General features: G+C 46.9%; 2 protein-coding genes across 10 annotated transcripts in view; one reads left to right on the top strand and one right to left on the bottom strand.

Moving 5' to 3' along the window:
* Positions 1–7,465, top strand: part of ep300b (E1A binding protein p300 b) — a 38,010-nt gene extending 30,545 nt beyond the window's left edge. For all 6 annotated transcript variants that reach the window (XM_031576850.2, XM_031576840.2, XM_031576847.2 and 3 more), the window contains exons 29-31: positions 174–335; positions 1,767–2,045; positions 3,187–7,465. In XM_031576850.2, coding sequence (XP_031432710.1) covers positions 174–335; positions 1,767–2,045; positions 3,187–6,555 — 3,810 coding nt within the window. In that variant the 3' untranslated portion in view covers positions 6,556–7,465. The remainder of the gene's footprint in view (positions 1–173; positions 336–1,766; positions 2,046–3,186) is intronic.
* Positions 7,466–8,559: 1,094 nt separating this feature from the next.
* cbx7a (chromobox homolog 7a) lies at positions 8,560–15,414 on the bottom strand. Of its 4 annotated transcripts, none has more exons than XM_042708866.1 (6): positions 15,036–15,414; positions 13,767–13,810; positions 12,971–13,039; positions 12,548–12,614; positions 10,284–10,752; positions 8,560–9,914 (listed from the first exon to the last, which is right to left on the bottom strand). In XM_042708866.1, exons 1-6 carry the CDS (start codon positions 15,102–15,104, stop codon positions 9,328–9,330), a joined length of 1,305 nt encoding a protein of 434 aa, XP_042564800.1. In that variant the 5' UTR covers positions 15,105–15,414; the 3' UTR covers positions 8,560–9,327. The 4 variants fall into 4 exon arrangements, with proteins under 4 accessions (XP_042564800.1, XP_042564801.1, XP_042564804.1 ...); XM_042708867.1 differs by having other exon boundaries at positions 12,971–13,036; positions 15,036–15,413; XM_042708870.1 differs by lacking the exon at positions 15,036–15,414 and adding an exon at positions 14,482–14,939.
* Positions 15,415–19,924: the final 4,510 nt, after the last annotated feature.

Genomic DNA, 19,924 nt, shown 5'->3' with positions numbered 1-19,924 from the left:
TAGTAGTGCAACAGTGTATGGGAGAAACCCAACCCTGACCTGGTACCCACTCATTCCTCTGCCTTGGAGAAACGGGACATTGATCGTTGGACCTAATAATACATTAATACTATAATTTGATAATACAATAATTGATTCACCAAAAATGTGCCGTGTCTCTCACCTTTTTTTAGGCAACCAAAGGGGACAGCAAGAACGCCAAGAAGAAGAACAGCAAGAAGACGAGCAAGAACAAGAGCAGCTTGAGCCGAGCCAACAAGAAGAAGCCAGGCATGCCCAACGTGTCGAATGACCTCTCTCAGAAGCTCTACGCCACGATGGAGAAGCACAAAGAGGTACAGTACAGTGCTGCCTGTCAGATAGGGTGGATACTAGGGGTGGGAAAAAAAATTGATTCTTCGATTTTTCTCGATTCTCTCCACAACGATTCTGTTTCGATTCAGAAAAGTTCATAATGGATTTTGTAATAAAATAAAAAAATTAAATTTAGATTTTTTTTTTTTTTGTTACACATCAATTTTGTGTTGAAATGCAAGCTGCATCGATTATTGCATTGTTCATTGAAAGTCATAATTGTGACAAGGAAAAGCTTAGAGAAGGTAATTCATCAATTCATTTTCTTTAATTATCAAACACAAAGTAGGAAGTGATTTGAGACTGAGTAGCAAACTCAAATGTTTTAAAAATCGACATGCATCGATAATCGTTTTAGAATTGATAATCGATAATCGGTTTAGAATCGATAATCGGTTTAGAATCGAATCGTTGACCTCTGAATCGGAATCGAATCGAATCGTGGGATGCCAAGAGATTCCCACCCCTAGTGGATACAGATATGACTGAGACTATCATCAGTATTACTCACTCTCTTTACTTATATACAGTACCTGTCAAAAGTTTGGACACACTTTTAAATTTTTTTGAGAAGTTTTTTTTCTTTACTTTTATTATTTTCTACATTGTAGATTAATACTGAAGACATTTAAACCACGAAAGAACACATATGGAATTATGTACTAAACAAAAAAAAAGTGTTAACTACCATGTAGAAAATAATAAAAGTAAAGAAAAAAAAACTTCTCAAAAAAATGAGAAGGTGTGTCCAAAACTTTTGACTGGTACTGTACTTATGGATATAGTAAGTGATGCCATCCATACTCAAACAGATGCGAGCCTCCCAATAACAGTTACGAATACTGATGTAACCTTACCAGATGTTACTGTATCTGCTATTCTCTGGTTTGTATGATGAGCAGAATGTCAGACATGTGTGCTTATAACATGTTTGTTATGAGCAGAATGTCAGACATGTGTGCTTATAACATGTTTGTTATGAGCAGAATGTCAGACGTGTGCTTATAACATGTTTGTTATGAGCAGAATGTCAGACGTGTGTGCTTATAACATGTTTGTTACGGCATGGTCCTGTGTGCTGCACCACAACACACCTTGAACTCATCAGTGAGACATTATTATTATTATTATCTGTGACTACCTAACGAAATGGTACCTTTACTTAATGTCTAAATACTGGCCATCTATGCACCATACCAACCCCCAAGTATATCTATTCAATACAGTGCCACACATTTGTACTTGAGGATCAATGATATTGGATTGGTTGTCGCCTTCATTCATAAGCTTAATCATTTGGGGGCAGTAGGTCTTTGTTTATTTGTTTACTGCAATTCTGATAGAGAAGAATGCACCACTCAGAAACCTTCAGTGCCAATGTATAACCCTCTCACTGTCTCTAAAAAAAAAAGGTGTTCTTCGTGATTCGGCTAATCGCTGCCACCGCCAACTCCCTGCCGCCCATCGTGGACTGTGACCCGCTGATGGCGTGCGACCTGATGGACGGGCGCGACGCCTTCCTGACGATAGCGCGGGACAAGCACCTGGAGTTCTCCTCGCTGCGGCGTTCCAAGTGGAGCTCCATGTGTATGCTGGTGGAGCTGCACAACCAGAGCCAGGACCGCTTCGTCTACACCTGCAACGAGTGCAAGGGGCACGTGGAGACCCGCTACCACTGCACCGTCTGCGAGGTTAGTGTGTGTGTGTGTGTGTGTGTGTGTGTGTGTTGAGTTAGTGTGAAGACACAGGTCCACTGGGCTTCCCCATTCACTCTGCGAGGTACTGATGGGATATCATTTATACCATATATTGAAGATTCAGTCTTAGGTTTGATCAGTCAGGATTCAGGTTTATTCTTGAAGAATGGCGGCCGACCACTGTGAGACAGAGACTGAGGATCCATCCTCCCTCACAGAACTTCACCTCAGTATATCTAACTTATTCCTTGAGGAACAGTGTGTTAAATACACTCATATTCAAGGGGTGTTACCGTCTATTCAAATGGGCCATGGGTGCAGGGCTCTTTGTCTCGACCTGGGGGGGAAGGTGAGAGTCTAATATCACACCTCACTCCCCAGGTCAGCCCAAGAGTATATTCACACAGGAACTGTTTACATGCTAGTTAAATCCAAATAAAAGTAACAATTATAACTAGGTATAATATCATTGAATTATTGACTATGGCATATTCTTATGACCTATGCCGGTCCCTTCAGTACGGGTCAAAAAGAGGGGTTCTGTGAAAGGGGATGGGCGGGAGGGTTTACTTACACAAAGTTTAGGACACACTTCAACATTTTTTTTTGAGCCTCAGGTTCATAGAAATGGCTTGGTTTTTAAATGAAATCCACATATTCATACTGTTTTTAAAACAATCTGATCTGACTTTTTTATGGCTTCATGACTTCTTTCCTTAGCAACCATTTAGTTAGCCACTAGTTAACAAAACTAACTAACGATACCCAGCTGCTGTAGCAAGTAATTGGCTAATAAAATTGATGGCATAGTAAAAATCTGTAGCCATTGTCAATAAAAATGGCTCTGAAGTGCTGTTTCTGTCAATGTTATGCCTTCAACTCCCGCATAATAATGTCTTGTTTTGACGGTAACACTTTTAACGGATGTTTCAGAACGTTGGTGCATTCCAAAACGCACATCCCAGTCTGCTGAACGTCACTGCCAGTGGGCGTTGGCTCTAAGAATTGATGGGGGGGGATCAGAGTTATTTGACCACAAAATGTCCTTATTTTATTCAAAGTTTGGACAGTACTGTTAAGCAAAGATTTTGTTTTTGTTTTCTCCAACTAATTTTGTTCTGTTCTTGTTCTGCAGGACTACGACCTCTGCGGCAAATGCTACCACATCAAGGGCCACGAGCACAAGATGGAGAAGCTCGGGCTCGGCCTGGACGACGAGAGCAACAACGCGGCCGCCGCCTCTTCGCAGAACCCCAGCGACTCGCGCCGCCTGAGCATCCAGCGCTGCATCCAGTCGCTGGTGCACGCCTGCCAGTGCCGCAACGCCAACTGCTCGCTGCCCTCGTGCCAGAAGATGAAGCGCGTGGTGCAGCACACCAAGGGGTGCAAGCGCAAGACCAACGGCGGCTGCCCCATCTGCAAGCAGCTCATCGCGCTCTGCTGCTACCACGCCAAGCACTGCCAGGAGGCCAAGTGCCCCGTGCCCTTCTGCCTGAACATCAAGCACAAGCTGCGGCAGCAGCAGCTGCAGCACCGGCTCCAGCAGGCGCAGATGCTGCGCAGGCGCATGGCCACGATGCAGCGGTCCGGCCAGCCCGGCCCGCCCGGCCCCGGCGGCGGCCCACAGCCTGGAGGACTCCCGTCCCCGGGGGGGAACAACAACAACGGCACCACGGGACCCAGCACGCCCACGTCGGTAGGCACCCAGCCACCCACCCCACAGACCCCCACACAAACCGGCATGCCCGCCTTGCCCCTTGCCGCCGGGGTGGGCGGTGTTCCTGGAGGACCCCCTGGAGGACAACAGCAGCAACTGCAGCAGCAGCAGCCGATGCCCCAGCAGGGTGGCATGGCCCAGCATCCTCTGCACCATCAGTTCCAGCAGATGCCTGGCGGTGGTGGAGGAGGCGGCATGTTGACTTCCACACAGCAGCAGATGGCCATGCAGCAGCAACAACAGCAACAGCAGCAGCAGCAGCAGCAGCAGCAACAACAGCAACAGCAGCAGCAGCAGCAGCAGATGCAACATCCCAACAGCATGGCTCCCTACGGGCCGAGAGCCCCCGGCTCTTCCCCTCGTGCCCCTCAAACCCAGGGCAAACCAGGCCTTGGCCCAGCCACTCCGCCACAGCAACAGCAACAGACGCCCCCACATCTGCCCAACCCCGGCCAGCCACCCAGCATATCCCAGCAGCAGCAGCAGCAGCAGCAGCAGCAGCAGCAGCAGCAGCAGCAGCAGCAGGCTCCGTCGGGGCCGCCCCAGGCTGCCGTGGAGATCGCCATGAAGATCCAGCAGGTGGCTGACGCCCAGAGGAAGATGGCCCAGGCTCAGATCCTGCAGAGGCAGGCCAACCAGGGCGGCATGATGCCCGGGCAGCACCCGCACCACCCCCAGCAGCAGGTCCCTGGTGGTCAGATGGGGATGCCCACGCATCCTGGCGTGGGTATGGTGGGGGCCCAGGGCCTGCCCCCCCAGGCCCAGGCTGCCGCAGCAGCAGCTAGGGCTCACCTGGAGCAACAACAACAACAGCAACAACAACAACAGCAGCAGCAACAACAGGTACCACCTGGCATGATGGTGGGCGCCGGCCCCATGCAGCAGCAGGGTCAGCCCCTGCAGCCCAACCCCCAGCTGACCCCGCAGGTGCCCCTCCAGCCCAGGGGGGGTCCCCAGCAGCAGCAGCAGTGGGCCGTCGGCCAGGGCATGCCACCCGGGCAAAGGCCAGGTATGATGGGCCAGATGGCACAGCCGGGGATGGTGTCTGCACAGCAGCAGCAGCAGATGCAGCAGCAACAACAGCAGCAGCAACAACAGCAGCAGCAGCAGCAGATTCCCGGCGGGCGCAACCCTCTGATGAGCATGCAGGGGGGCGGCGCGAGTGGCAGCGCGGGCGCGGGCACAGGGAACTTCCCCCAGGGGGCGCTGCAGGACCTGCTCCGGACACTGCGCTCGCCGAGCTCCCCCCTCCAGCAGCAGCAGGTGCTCAACATCCTGCGCTCCAACCCGCAGCTCATGGCCGCCTTCATCAAGCAGCGGGTCTACAAGTACAAAGGTGCGGTCGGCGTCGGCGGGTCAGCGCCCCCTGGTGGTGCCCAACCGGGAGCAGGAGGACCTCAGCAGCAGGCGGTTGTTCCTGGAGGAGCCATCATGGGCGGCCAACCGGGCACGGTCGTCGGTACGGGAGCCCCCCAAGGTGGCATGCACTTAGGACAGGGTGTTGGCATGCCGTCGATAGCCCAACTGCAGCAGCAGCAACAACAACAGCAGCAGCAGCAGTTGCAACAACAACAACAACAACAACAACAGCAGCAGCAGCAACAGCGACCGATGTTACCACAGCAAGTGGCAGCCCTGCAACAACAACAGCAACAACAACAGCAGCAGCAGCAACAACAACAACAACAACAGCAGCAGCAAGGGGGCATCCCAGGGCAGGGCGCCTCCATGGCCAACATTAACCCCCAGTTCAGAGAACTCCTCCTGAGGAGGCACCTGCAGCAGCAGCAGGCCCAGCAACAACAACAACAGCAGCAGCAGCAGATGGCAAACCACGCCCAGTTCCAGCAGCCCCAGCAGCAGCAGCAGCCCCCGCAGGGCTACATGGGTCAGCCTGGGAGCATGCAGGTTCCCCCTGGTGGCCAACTCCCGCCTGGCGCCCAACAGCAACAGCAGCAGCAGCAACAGCAGCAGCAGCAGCAGGCAGCTACAGCAGCGCTGCAACAGAGGCTCCAGATGCAGCAGCAACAGCAGCAGCAGCAGCAGCAGCAGAACGCCATGCTGCAGGGGGCTGATGGAGGACCAGCCGGCGGAGTAGGAGGCCCACAGCAGCAGCAGCAGCCTCCTCAGCAGCCGGGCGCCCAGGGTGGTCAGGGCGGTCCCCCGCCCCAGGCCCTCCTTCAGCAAGCCCTACAGCAGCGGCTCCTTCAGCAGCAGCAGCAGCAGCAGCAGCAGCAGCATCTGGCTGGGGGGTCTCCCGCCCACCAGCATAGCAACCCCATGAGCCCACAGCAACAACAACAACAACAGATGGCCCAGTCGCCCCACCTGCAGGGACAACAGCAGCAGCTCTCCACGTCGCTTAGCAACCAAGTGCGCTCGCCGCAGCAGCAGCAGCCGTCGCCGCGGCCGCACTCGCAGCCGGCGCCGCCACACTCCAGCCCCTCGCCCCGCATGCACTCGCAGCCGCAGCCGCAGCCGTCCCCCCACCACATCTCACCCCAGACCGGCTCGCCACACCCCTCACACCCCTCGCACCCCGCCCACATGGGCCAGCAGCACCACCCGGGGATGGTGGGTCAACAGAACCCCCAACAGCAGCAGCAACAGCAGAACCCTATGGACGGTGGCCCGTTTGGGCCGGACCAGAACGCCGCCATGCTGTCGCAGCTGAGCGGTATGGGGGGGCTGCACGGGGGGCCGGGGGGAGGGGGGCCGGACATGCTGTCGGGAAATAGCCAGGACCTTGGCGGCGGCAATATGAATCACTCCTTAGACATCATGTAGCATCGAGGCGCTCCCAGAACACACACACACACCTCACAGTGGGAGTGGGACAGTGTTTATCCCAGAACACACACACACCTCGCAGTGGGAGTGGGACAGTGTTTATCCCAGAACACACACACACCTCGCAGTGGGGGTGGGACAGTGTTTATCCCAGAACACACACACCTCGCAGTGGGAGTGGGACAGTGTTTAGTTTTCTTTTCTTTTTCCGTTTTTTTATCAGTGCAAAGATTATTATTATTTAATGTTTTCAATATAAACACAATGAACTGACCCTTCCTATGGGAGACCCTACAAGAAATCAAAATGTCAAAATGAATGAATCAAATAAATGAATGGTAAGTTATTGCTGTTAATATATATATTTTTTCTTTTGCCAATTGTGTACAAAGAAAAAGGGGAATTTTTTTTTCTCCCTTAGAGAAAAACACAGGTAATATTTTTGGGGGTTGGGTGGAGAGGAGGGGTATTTGCCTTTTTTAGGAGATATTTTTAAGATTTTAAAAAGTGGTGAAATATTAAAGAGCAAAGTGATTTAATGCAATGGACTTTTTATTGTTTTCTTTTGTTTTATTTTTCCCCTCCGGCAACCAGTCTCTGTTTTCAGTTTTCAGCAGAGTGATGATGTGGAGTTATTATTATTATTAATATTATGAATCCAAAACATCATGCATATCTTCCTTGTAAAGTTATGGTTTTTGCTTTATTTATTTGAGTTTTCAAACGGTTTGTTTGTTATGTACCCGGAGACTGCTTCAATTCACAAAGAATATATTTTTGTTAAAGACTGTTGAAGTGGGCCGATGCAGGTTAGCTCCTCTGTCCATGATGATGATGATGATGATGTTGTTTGGGGGGGGGATTTTTAATGGGATTATGTATTACAGTGTTTTGGGGTGGGGTGGGGGGGGGGGCGGATCTTGGGGTGGGTGTGTGTGCGCTGTAGTTGGCCAATGGATCTTACTTTCAAGCCACTTTTGAAATGCCTAACCATTGGACACCAATCACCCCACCAAGGGGAACTGCACCCCCCCCTTCTCCCCAGGCACACTCACACACACCCTCTCTTGTGAATGTGTGTGTGTGTGTGTGTGTGTGTGTGCGCGCGCACACGCGTGCGCAATCTCCTTATTTATGAATGACTTACCAGGAAGTGAAGGCGGCGGTGCTGCACAAGGAACGTGCGCTGGAATACAGTGTGTGTTGTTGTGGTGCGAGCGCGCGTGTGTGTCTCTCTCTGCGAGTGTGTGTGTGTGCGCGTATAGAGTGGGGGGGGCAACTGTCCTTATGTGGTGGGTTGGAGGGGGACTCCTCATGAACTGCTTTATGACTAGAATGAATGGGAGGGGTTTCCCCCCCCCTCCCTCTCTGTGCTCTCTCCCTGGACTCAAGGCCTGGTGCCACCCAGACCACCCCCTCCTCCTCCCTCCTCAAGTCCCACCTCCGTGCCCCCCCCACACACACACACCTTCCCCGCCATCTCCTTACACCTCTCCCCCACTATAGCTGTTTTTGCTCGGAACAGCAACGGGGGTTTAATTTAATATTTTTTACTGTACAAAGAAAACACAAGCTGTGGACTCAAATACTGTTTTTTGTAATAAAATTCAAAAATAATGACAACTTGAGACTGTGTGCTCCTGTTTACCTGCCATGTCTGTGGAAGTGAATGTGTGAAAAATGTTTTTAGAATCAACAAAATCATACTTATTTAACAGTATTAAACATGATTGTTTTTTTCCATTACAACAGTGACCTCTAGGGGCTTACATGGGGAACTACTGTGAAATGTACAGCATCATGTCTTCTGCCTTTTATGACTGAGACCATAACCCAGCATTTTCCCAAGGGTAATCCCTATGAATGTGAACTTTGATTTTTTTTTTTCTGTAATTGAATTTACATCAGTGGACCAGTGTAAGAGTTACAGAACGGGGAATTGGGATGATGAATATAAACCTGGTTTATATTGTTGCAAAACAAACACTACTTACAAGCATGGTTTGTTTTTGTTTTATTTGTAGTAAAAATGTATTTGTTATTATAAACTACACCAAAACCAGCAAGCAAAACATTCAAGTACACCACACTGTCTTTCACTCCCAATAATGTTTTCTTTTTTTTCTGTAACCATATGACTCGGCGTTATGAGCCATACGAGTTGTTCAGTGTTTCTTGGACATGCGATAAATACAACAGAAACACATCCTAGTCCTAACTACAGCATCTGCGCTAGCAGTGTAGTGTAAAACGACACGACCCTCCTCGTTAAAAATGCACAGGCTTTACAACGGCGATGTGCGGCGGCCACAAAACAAAAATAGAACGCAGGTAGTAACCTTTTACAGCGCCAAAAGGCCAAGGAGCCGACACATGATTGTGCGTTGCGTCCTTCGTAAACATACTTACAGCTGATAGTCACACACAAACGAAGCTTCCTGTATGGTGTCTGACGGACGTTAATGATGCAGTGCATTTGCGAGCTGGTTCTGTTAACCGGGGTAAATGGGGCAACATCAATTAAATGAGCCGGATGAGTGGAAGCTGTTTTTGTGTTGTGGTTTTTCACTGGAAGCAATACTGTGGGAGAGAGGTAGTCCTACCTTGCAAAAACACGGAACAAAATCACTAGCTTTTGTACAAGTCAGAATAATTATGCAGTGACATTCATGAGTGTCGTCAACACCTTTCTTCAGCTTCTACCGCTTCTGTCTCTTTTGGTGCCTTTTTTATATCTTGTCCTTCATTTGACCCCCCCGCGCCCCCTGTTCACTCCATCCCACAGCCCTTAAAGAAACCCTCAGCTTTCAGTGCCTCTTTGAAAGTCACTGTTAAGGAATTAATGGTCACATCGGTCACTATCACTTTGCCAGAGGTCGTGCTACCCTCTGACCCCTTCTCAGCGAAAGCAACATCCTGTTTGGACACTACAACCAATTTGTACTCTGCCTCGGCCTTGATACAAGTGTCGGTAGAGCTATCTGTTGGTTCTCTGTGGCAGCTGTGCACCGTGTCTAGTGAAATGTGTGTGGCGTCTGCTTCACACGCCGTGGTACTACTGCTCTGTGATTCGTCATCAGTCATTGGCACCACGTCCGGCGTTTCCTCCGAAGGAGAGTCACTCCCTCCTAACCCGTTGGGGGTTGTGTTCAGAGGAGGATGATCACCCTGAGTCCTCCTGCCTGTGTCATTCTTCATTAGGCCTGTCCCTCCTGCCACGGGCGGGGTTTCGCATTCAACAACAGACTCTTCCCTCGGCCAGCGACACGAGCCGCTGTCCTCCTCCGCCGCCATCTCGCTCATAAGAGCCATGTCCTGCTCTGTCGAGGAACAGTAACCGTCTGAATACTGTGGGGCTGAGAGAGAGATGGGGGAGAGAGAAAAAAAAAAGAAGAATTAGGATAGCGTCAAGCGTCTTATCGTCCCAATTACGGGTTTGTCATGTGTGAGTAGTACTGACGTTAGCTGTTAGCCAGAACTAGCCATGCATGCAGTTGTTGAATATGCATTTTTTTTTCTGGTGTGTCAGTCAGTGGCCTTGACACATGGCCTTGTTGTTGATGATGGTATTTATGCTTGTCTGCCGTGTGACGCATTTGTCCTTCTTTCAGCGGATTTATGCAATCAGTCTTAAATTAGCCAGGCAAAGGCGAAAGGCGGGGTTACTCAGTCACAGTTGACATTCCTCAACTGGCGCTGGAACACCAGCATCACGCCACACCTACCGCTGGGAATGTCCTTGTCCTGGTCTGTTTTGTTGTCGTCCTGTTCTGTTTTGTTGTCGTCGTCCTGCAGTACGATCTCTCTCCTGTCTGGCTGTTCCATCACGTGGTCCCCCTTTCCCCCTCCACAGTCATCTTCCTCCTTCTCCTCCTTCTCCTCCTTCATAGGGTCCTGTGTGTGTGTGTGTGTGTGTGTGTGGTGCGGGTCCTGTGTGTGGTCCTGTGTGTGGTGCGGCGGGGGCTTTTCTGTAGGAGGAGGAGGAGGAGGGGGTCGGGCGGCCCGTAACAGGGGTCTGACTGACCCCTGCTTGCTCCTTCGCTTCTCCAGGCGACGTAGGACGCCCGCCCTGCACGCCCGGACCCCCTGGTCCAGCTCCGCTCCCATGGCGCGCGTGAGGGAGAGGCAGAGGCGGGGGGGCGGAGGCTTCTCGGGCACTTTGGTGGCGCTGCGAAGGTCCATGGGGTACAAGTTCTGCTTGAGAAAAACAGAGGAAGCCACATGTATCAATCAATCAATCAATTCAATCTTATATAGCGCTTCTCTATATACCCGAAGTCGCTTTACAGAGTCCAGTCCAGTAGTCATTCATACACAGTCATACCGGTGGTGGTAAGCTACCTCAGTAGCCACAGCTGCCCTGGGTAGGGGTAGGTTTCATAAAGCCTGCCAAGAGGATTGTACAAGTTTTTACATCTGCTGCAATATAGCATGGTTGTCAGATATGCCACACTAACTAATTAATGTTTGTGCTAACAAATATGTGAGCATTCGTGGATACTCAATAGAACAAGTAACAATTTGTCATAGACCTAACAATCTGCTCAGGTCCATAGCATAACAGCAGACAAGATGTGCACAGTAACAGGCAACCTTTATTAGAATGTCTTGTATACTTCTTTGCTCGTTTCCATGGAGATTGTATTTTTTACATATTAGTGCACGCTCCAGTTGATTGCTTGTTATTTAAAACTACTATGGTTTAAACACCTATGTTCTCCAAAAAATTATAACATATCAGCCATATCAATTAAATTGGGTATGTTAATGCTGTTTAGGCTGTTGGCATGCTATCTGAGAAGCAATTGCTAATGAGCAGTGGACCAATATAGTGTATGCACACTTTTAGAGGCCTCCACTGAACTACTGCGAGAGGTGTGTGTGTGTGTGTGTGTTAATGTGTGTGTGTGTGTGTGTGTGTGTGTGTGTGTGTGTGTGTGTGTGTGTGTGAATGTGTGTGTGTGTGTGTGAATGTGTGTGTGTGTGTGTGTGTGTACGTGTGTGTGTGTGTGTGTGTGTGTGTGTGTGAACGTGTGAATGTGTGTTTGTGTGAACGTGTGAATGTGTGTTTGTGTGTGTGTGTGTGTGTGTGTGAGTTGGTGGGGAGGGACTAAACTGGGCTTTCTGGGGGTGGCAGACCTAGTGAACCAATGCAGATTCAAACTTGTCATCCCAACTGGGTCTAGCACCCCTGTACTGTCACATCATCCATCGCCTCAGCCAGCTCTGCCTACCTCGCCTGTTGCAGTTAGTGAGCTTGTGTGTGTGTGTGTGTGTGTGTGTGTGTGTGTGTGTGTGTGTGTGTGTGTGTGTGTGTGTGTGTGTGTGTGTGTGTGTGTGTGTGTGTGTGTGTGTGTGTGTGTGTGTGTGTGTGTGTGTGTGAGATTTTGGGCTTTCTGGGGGTGGCAGACCAGCTCTTAGTGAGCTTGAAGTAGCATAGCATAGCACGTTAGTGAGCTTGAAGTAGCATAGCATAGCATAGCACGTTAGTGAGCTTGCGGTAGCATAGCATAGCATAGCACGTTAGTGCGCTTGTAGTAGCATAGCATAGCACGTTAGTGAGCTTGTGGTAGCATAGCATAGCATAGCACGTTAGTGAGCTTGTGGTAGCATAGCATAGCACGTTAGTGCGCTTGTGGTAGCATAGCATAGCACATTAGTTAGCTTGTAGTAGCATAGCATAGCATAGCACGTTAGTGAGCTTGTGGTAGCGTAGCATAGCATAGCACGTTAGTGAGCTTGTAGTAGCATAGCATAGCATAGTTAGGCGCCGCAGACTGAACCCAATCATATGAAAACGATGGCAGCCTCACATACCCTGAGGACTAGCGTGTGTGTGTGTACGTGTGTGTGTGTGTGTGTGAATGTGTGTGTGTGTGTACGTGTGTGTGTGTGTACGTGTGTGTGTGTGTGTGTGAATGTGTGTGTGTGTGTACGTGTGTGTGTGTACGTGTGTGTGTGTGTGTGTGTGTGTGGCAGCCTCACGTACCCTGAGGACTAGCCGTCGTGGTCGGAGGCCCTTTCTCCTGTAGGCCAAGGCTCTGTCCTTCTCCTCCCTGGAGGAAAAATTACACAGAAAGGGGGAAAGAGTGTCAACAACAATAACTCAATGTCAATAACATCTTTCATCACCGCTATCATCTCTGCGGCAGACAGTAGACTGGTTTTCGCCTCTTTCAGAAGAACTCACATTTACATTTACATTTAGTCATTTAGCAGACGCTTTTATCCAAAGCGACTTACAAGGATGTATACACATTTTTTTACATTTACACTGATGGCACACTGGCACATCAGGAGCAATTAGGGGGTTCAGTGTCTTGCTCAAGGACGCTTCGACAGGGAATCGAACTAGCAACCTTCTGATTACTAAACGACTTCTCTACCTCCTGTACCACTGTCGCCAACTCACCTTTCCTCGTATTCCAGAACCAGCCGCGGGTCCAGTATGTGGTCCTCTGGTTCCCACGTGCTGTACCTGCTCAACACACCCAAGCCCAGACCATGAGTACTTACCCTCCTGCCTGCCTGTGCACACACACAATAGACACAAGGCACTTTAATGCCTGCAAAGCAAACGCATCGAGCACTGCTCCCTGACGGTACTGTTGTGAGTCATCCGATGACTCAACCGGTGTGTGAAGACTGCTGTGTGATTGGACGACACTTTCTGTAACCAAGACAAGAGCCTAGGTGACATCAGTCAGTCTTAGCAGCGCTATGTGTGTATGTGTGTGTGTGTGTGTGTGTGTGTGTGTGTGTGTATGTGCGTGTGTGTGTGTGTGTGTGTGTGTGTGTGTGTGTGTGTGCGTGTGTATGTGTGTGAGTGTGAGTGTGTGTGTGTGTGTGTGTGTGTGTGTACGCCAGGAACATGCACTGATATTGATGGGGCTATTAGTATTTCTTGCCAAGCTGACTCTGTGGATTGATATAAAATGCATGTATGAGCAAATACAACCTTTATTTGGGACTCAATGATTTTGGAGGGTATGGTCAACGAATCTTTTATAAAAAGGTGTACGAGTTGAAATTCAGTATCAAGTAAACACAGAAATCATTTACATTTTGCTTTCGTCTTTTGTGTACCTGGCCACATGGTTTAAGTACATTTATATTTTTAAAATATCAAATGCAAAATAGTGTGTGTGTGTGTGTGTGTGTGTGTGTGTGTGTGTGTGTGTGTGTGTGTGCTGGGGTGCAATGCTTACTTTTGAGGCCAACCTTGCCACTTCAGTAGGTATTCCACGTTTCCCTGGTAACAGAGATAAGAGAATAGAATATTATTGGATATACTTAAGTTTTTTACAATTTCAATGGACATGCACGATATCCCCTCATGGCAGTTCACGTGCTTTGCAGAAAGGATGAGTACCCCTTTAAACTGCCAACTGGGGGCGGTGGTCTTAAAGGGGGTGTGTATTTTGAAATGGAGATTATAGAAGGTGACGTCAACGTCGTGACCGCCACTGTTGTGGTGACGTGTGCGCATATGGGGTTCGCTCGCGAGTTCAATAAAAAGGAGTTTCTAGAACATTTTTAAGGATGGGAATAGGTGGGGCCATGGAAACATGTAAACAGCAGGAATTGCGCAACGCTGAGAAACCACGATGCTCCCCATCCCCCCATCCCCCCTTCCACACACACACACACCCCCGCAGAGATTCGAGCCTACAGTCACAGGGAAGTCTAGTGCACATGAACTGCTGATAACACATCTATAGACTAGCCTACATAAGTCATTCATCACTACGGCAACTCCAGTCATCTATTGTAAAACGCCTTTTAAAAACCGTTATTGCAATGAGCTACATGGCCTATAGTTCTGCAGACAACTAATTCTGACGTATCATTCATTTTCACATTAGAGTAATACGCAATGTCATTATTCTAATGTTACACAGTGAACAATCTCATTGATCTAACCTTGTGTTTGATCGAGTCGGGCAGAACATTTAGACCGTTGCTTCACGAGGACTGCCCATTTCCGAATATGCCTTTTAGTTCCTCTGTACAAGTAAATAAACTGCGTAGCCACCAAACATTGGCTGAGCGCAGAGAAGGCGCAGCTATACCCCGACAACCCATACGTTCACCGATAGCAACGACACGCGACTACTACACACACCCCCTGGCCTACAAACGAACGCAGCAGCTCCGGTCAAGAGTGTTACAAAACACATCATTCTATGGCAGGCTAACGCTAAGTTTATAACATCGGCTATTGTGCATGCAAAGCGTTCATCGTTAGTTAGTAAAAAAGTATCAAGTTCAAGTTGCTGAGTGACAGCTAAATAGTGTGACCCAAAAACACTCACGTGCAAACATGACAAAATGTCAATGCGTAAACTTGGAATCTCATTTGGCACGCTGATGTGCAACTCTATAGCTTTAAGCTTTTTTTATTAATGATGACGAAAAGCTAAACATCTAACAATAACATTCCATTTCTATGTGTGTAATAATTTACGTGATCTTACCTTTCTAACTCTCTTCTTGGTGATAGATTCAACGGCAAACACTTGTTCTCCAAGTGATGACAGCTCCATCGCCACTATCTTGAGCTTCCCGCACGCTATAGGAAGGACGCAAGTAGTGCTGCCTCCCTCTGTTCCTTCCTACAAAATACGTTAATGACGAAAGTCCTGCAACGCTGTTCGCAATAAGCCAGGTTTGATCCACAAGGTTCCCTTGTTTCCCTGAACTGAACGACCTGTCTATGTGTTTGTAGTGTTTTCTAGATGTTTCCAGCTATTCACGCTTCTGTTTGGGAGTTTTCAAATGTGCGACACATCTCTCCACTGCCTAGCGCGTGCTTTGCCAAGGATAGTGCACGTTCTGATCGCGCGCTCAATGTCCCCCTCTATTTGTCGAGCCCTGGCGGCCGCACGTGTCCGTGCTAGGAAAAGTATCCAAGTATATGCAAGCTACGAAGTCACGGTCATTGTACCTTTCTAGTGTAACCTACATTCTCCCTGCTGTGCTTATCAGTGTCCAAAACAGCAAACACGCTAATTAAAGTACTCAAGTACACATTTCCAAAACGTGTAGCCTATTGTTTTATATGAAAGTAGATAGATAGATAGATAGATGGATGCTTTATTAATCCCGAGGGAAATTTAGGAGAAGTATTTCTTAAATAAATGAAACCTCTCTTAAATCCTCGATTGCAATATTTGGGCTGGGTGTAGTAGAGAATTATGGATGGTTAAAAACAGATTTGCAGGTCTACACATCTCATTTCCAGCAATGTCTCAAATGTTCTGTAGTTTTATGGAATATCTAGAAAAGCAGCTATTCAATCGACCCGAAAAACATATTCATTGAAAATAAATGGCCAAATAAAAATTCCAATCTTAATAATTCCAATAATTGCAACTACTTTCTGTAGAATGAACACCTTTGAAAGTTCCTGGAAGAGCGGCCCTTTCCAGCGCGCGCGCGTGATGTCATTTACGGGAATGTCGAATGACTCATCACGGCAGTTCGACCCCCCCCCCCCCCCTTCCGTGGGGGTCCTGGAAATAATAATATATCTTTTTATGGCGGAGCCATAAGGTTATACTGCTTTCTTCTGCGCTTTACGAATGCGTAGCTTTCCCAATCCCCACCCACGACAAATGGCTAAAATACAGATTTGACAAGAGCGGTAGCTTAATCAGATTTGTTTTCCCCATTCTAATGGAATTGCTGTAAATATTCCACTCTACACATTATCTTGCGTGGTCTAAATACTGTTTTCTAACTGGATTTCAAAGTTTTTGTATATGAATGAAAATGCTGAGAACAAAAGGTGACCAAAACGTGTGTAGGCCTACTGAACTGTGTAGCCTATTCAGTAGCCTATAAACCTTGTAACAGTTTATATTTGGTGAATAAAAAAAGTAATCTCACTGACTGCAGAACTTGTACACAGATGCTTCCTGATGCAGATTTGTATGACTGCACCAGTTGTTCGTGTGTGTTGTGCCTCTCTTTGTTTTTGCCTCTGTTTATTTTTTTCTGTGTGTTTAAGGAGCCATGTATCCCTAACTTTGCAATGAGACGCCAAGTCTCCATTGAAGAAGACTAATAATAACTAGTCTCAAGAGACTTCCAACACTTAGGGATGGCTGTCCCAGGTCAACCATGAGCAGCTGCTTCAGAAGGGGAAAGCTTGACTATATAATGTCCTAATTCTATTGAATTTCAAATTCAAGGAACACAAAACTGTTGTGTTTCCTAGGGAAACTGCCGTCTACTATAACACACTGTATAGTTTCTGGATAATTAAAAGATTCACCGACTTGGATGAGATAATAGAATACCAGTTATATCATTTTTGTGAAGAAATAAGGAATTGGCATTTGGCATTTCCCCAGCAAATATATCAGAAGTGGCATTTCTTTAAAAATGTAAATTTTTCTGTAACAAGATCATCATTTGACTCTCGATTAGAAACAAACAAACAAACAGACAGACAAAAAGCCACACTACCTAATGTTAATAATCAGGATCCTGGCATAAAAGGAGGCAGTCACCCATTTTGGCATCTTGGAAGCAGCAGCTTGGTCCCGGGTGTTTTTTTTTTTTTTTTTGTGCCATTTTAGCGTTATGGCTAAATCTGTGACACACATGATCCTCAAGATATTGATATACAGCTGTCGGAACTTGAGTCCCTACAATGTTGTGTGGATGTTGTCTCAAAAGACGTTGTTGAGAAAATTCACTCAAGTTACCTCAGGACTCCAGAGTTGCATATAAGAAGTATATTTATCCAACAACAACAACAACAACAACAACAACAACAACAAGCTTGTCGGGCTCACCCACGTGCTGGCAGGCCAGAGAGAGAGAGCCCGGAATCACTCCCAGACTGCAGCAGACGAGAGAGAAGCAACATTAAACACATCAAACAAGGTGTATATATACAGTATATAAAGAAGTTAGCATCCTCTGACGCCAAAACATTTTGTCAGCAGGGATAACAACATGGCGGGTCTCTGACGTCCGAGGTCATCTTACTATGCTTTGTGCGACGTAATGCATCAGGAAGGCACAAAAGCCCTTGCTTATGCACACACACACACAGAAGGTACACTTTTAAGCACACACACAGAGTTAGAACCGTCAGCACTTAAGAATCAAAGATATACAGAAACAGAAAAGTCATGTTTCAGCTAACTAAGGCATGTGATTAACACACATACTGTACATACTTGATTAAAGTCAGAGAGTTTCATATTTCCCTATCAGGCGTGATACAAGTCAGTGGAATACAAATAAAGGCCGTTGCAGATACAGGTAAAGCCCTGTTGTGGAAACAAAGTAGAGCCTCTGTTCATTTTTCTATTGAAATATTTCTACCTGCTTGCTAATGGAAGAGAGGGGTGACTGTTCTAGAACTTCTAGAACTTTCTAGTTGAACCTGCATGTTCAAACGCTGAACCTGAAATGAAATCTGTAGATAATTAGCCTGTGAAATACGGATGAGAAGTGAGTGACTCATTTTGGGCTTTCTCTCCTGCCTGGAGTGCCTGGAGTGACTGAGTGACTGCCCACAGAAGCAGCATTAGATCAACATCAACGCTGATTAGTTTAAACACATTTACCTGTGCAGTGTTGCATGTTGTAATGGGAGATTCAAGGTATAAAAAATGAAATTGAAAATGAAAATGTTCATTGAAATTGAATTGATAATGTTCACCATTTGGTGACACTTAAAACACATATTTTGAGTTTGTTGAGATGATTGTTATTTATTTTCATGGTCCACATTGGGTTGAATGTGTAATGGTTGATTAGGAATGCTTTGATCTGCAACGTGTAGTGAACATGGGGTTGTGAAACAACAGGGGAAAACTAACGTTACAATAATGAGTGGACATTTGTCTTATCCCTTTGCTTGTGCGATTAAAGTCTGACAATTATTATTATTATTACAATTATAATAATTATTATTATTATTATTATTAATAGCTCCTACAATTGAGTTGTTTCCCGTATTCCATGGAGAACTTCTATAGTTCCTGCCTCCTTACTTGTCCCAGGAGCGGTAACAAAAGCCACCTCTAGGTGCCAGAACCTTTTGTAAGTTCAACCCTCTCTACCAATCCTCCAGCACCTGTTAGCAGGTCAGGTGGATACATTTACGTTTACATTCAGTCATTTAGAAGACGCTTTTATCCAAAGCCACGTACAAGGGAGAGAACAATCAAGCTACAAGCAATAGAGACCAGGTGTGTATACCTTCCACACTTTCTTCCACGATCACTGCACCACTCCAAACTTTGTGTGTTTTTCCTCCTTAGAAAATACATCAAATACCCAGAACAACCTGAAGAAGTATGTTTCCTCCACAGGAAGCAAAGCTGATGTTGGTTTTTACAGATGGCTTCCAGTAACGCCTTTGGTACGTAAAAAATACAGTTTAAGTGGCAGTATGTGATATTCAATGTGAATTTTGAATGTCCACACACTGATGATCAGTTGACCAGGAGACCAGTTAAATGTAACATTTTACCATGACCTGAAATGCCTTACTACACCATGTTTAAAAACAGGAAACAGTTGAGCATGTATATATCTCTAGATTTATATAAAGTTTTTATGCGAAATGTGGGCACCCCTCTGATGTTGCATGTTAATATGCTCTGTCTCTATAAGAAAACATAGCAATATGTCATTCATTTTCTAGAGAACGCTGGATAATGGGATGTTTTTCAGACAAAAAATCTTAATGTAGCAGTATTGAGTTGTATAAAATAAAATCGAATGTGAAAAATAGGCTGTGCAAAAATGTGGCCACCCTTTTAAGTGTGTCGATTTGAATACCTGTAGTCACCTAATGCTGACTGATTGAAACACAAAATTCTTTTGACCAGCTGATTGAACCTTAAAATGCAAATAAAGTTGCAAAAAATCATGAAAAAGCGTATTTAACATAGCTAATTGCTAGGTGTGTGTGTGTGTGTGTGTGTGTGTGTGTGCTCATTTAACATAGCTAATTGCTAGGTGTGTGTGTGTGTGTGTGTGTGTGTGTGTGTGTGTGTGTGTGTGTGTGCTCATTTAACATAGCTAATTGCTAGGTGTGTGTGTGTGTGTGTGTGTGTGTGTGTGTGTGTGTGTGCTCATTTAACATAGCTAATTGCTAGGTGTGTGTGTGTGTGTGTGTGTGTGTGTGTGTGTGTGCTCATTTAACATAGCTAATTGCTAGGTGTGTGTGTGTGTGTGTGTGTGTGTGTGTGTGTGTGTGCTCATTTAACATAGCTAATTGCTAGGTGTGCTTTTCCTTTATTCCCTGTTGGAGAGTAGCAACATGGCAACCTCAAAAGAACTTTCTAATGACTTAAAAACTAAGATGATTCGTCATTATGAATTAGGAGAGGGA

Source organism: Clupea harengus, chromosome 1 (assembly GCF_900700415.2).
Source record: "Clupea harengus chromosome 1, Ch_v2.0.2, whole genome shotgun sequence".
Lineage (NCBI taxonomy): Eukaryota > Metazoa > Chordata > Actinopteri > Clupeiformes > Clupeidae > Clupea > Clupea harengus.
The sequence above is the reverse complement of the archived record's forward strand: the minus strand, read 5'-3'. Positions and strand labels throughout refer to the sequence as shown.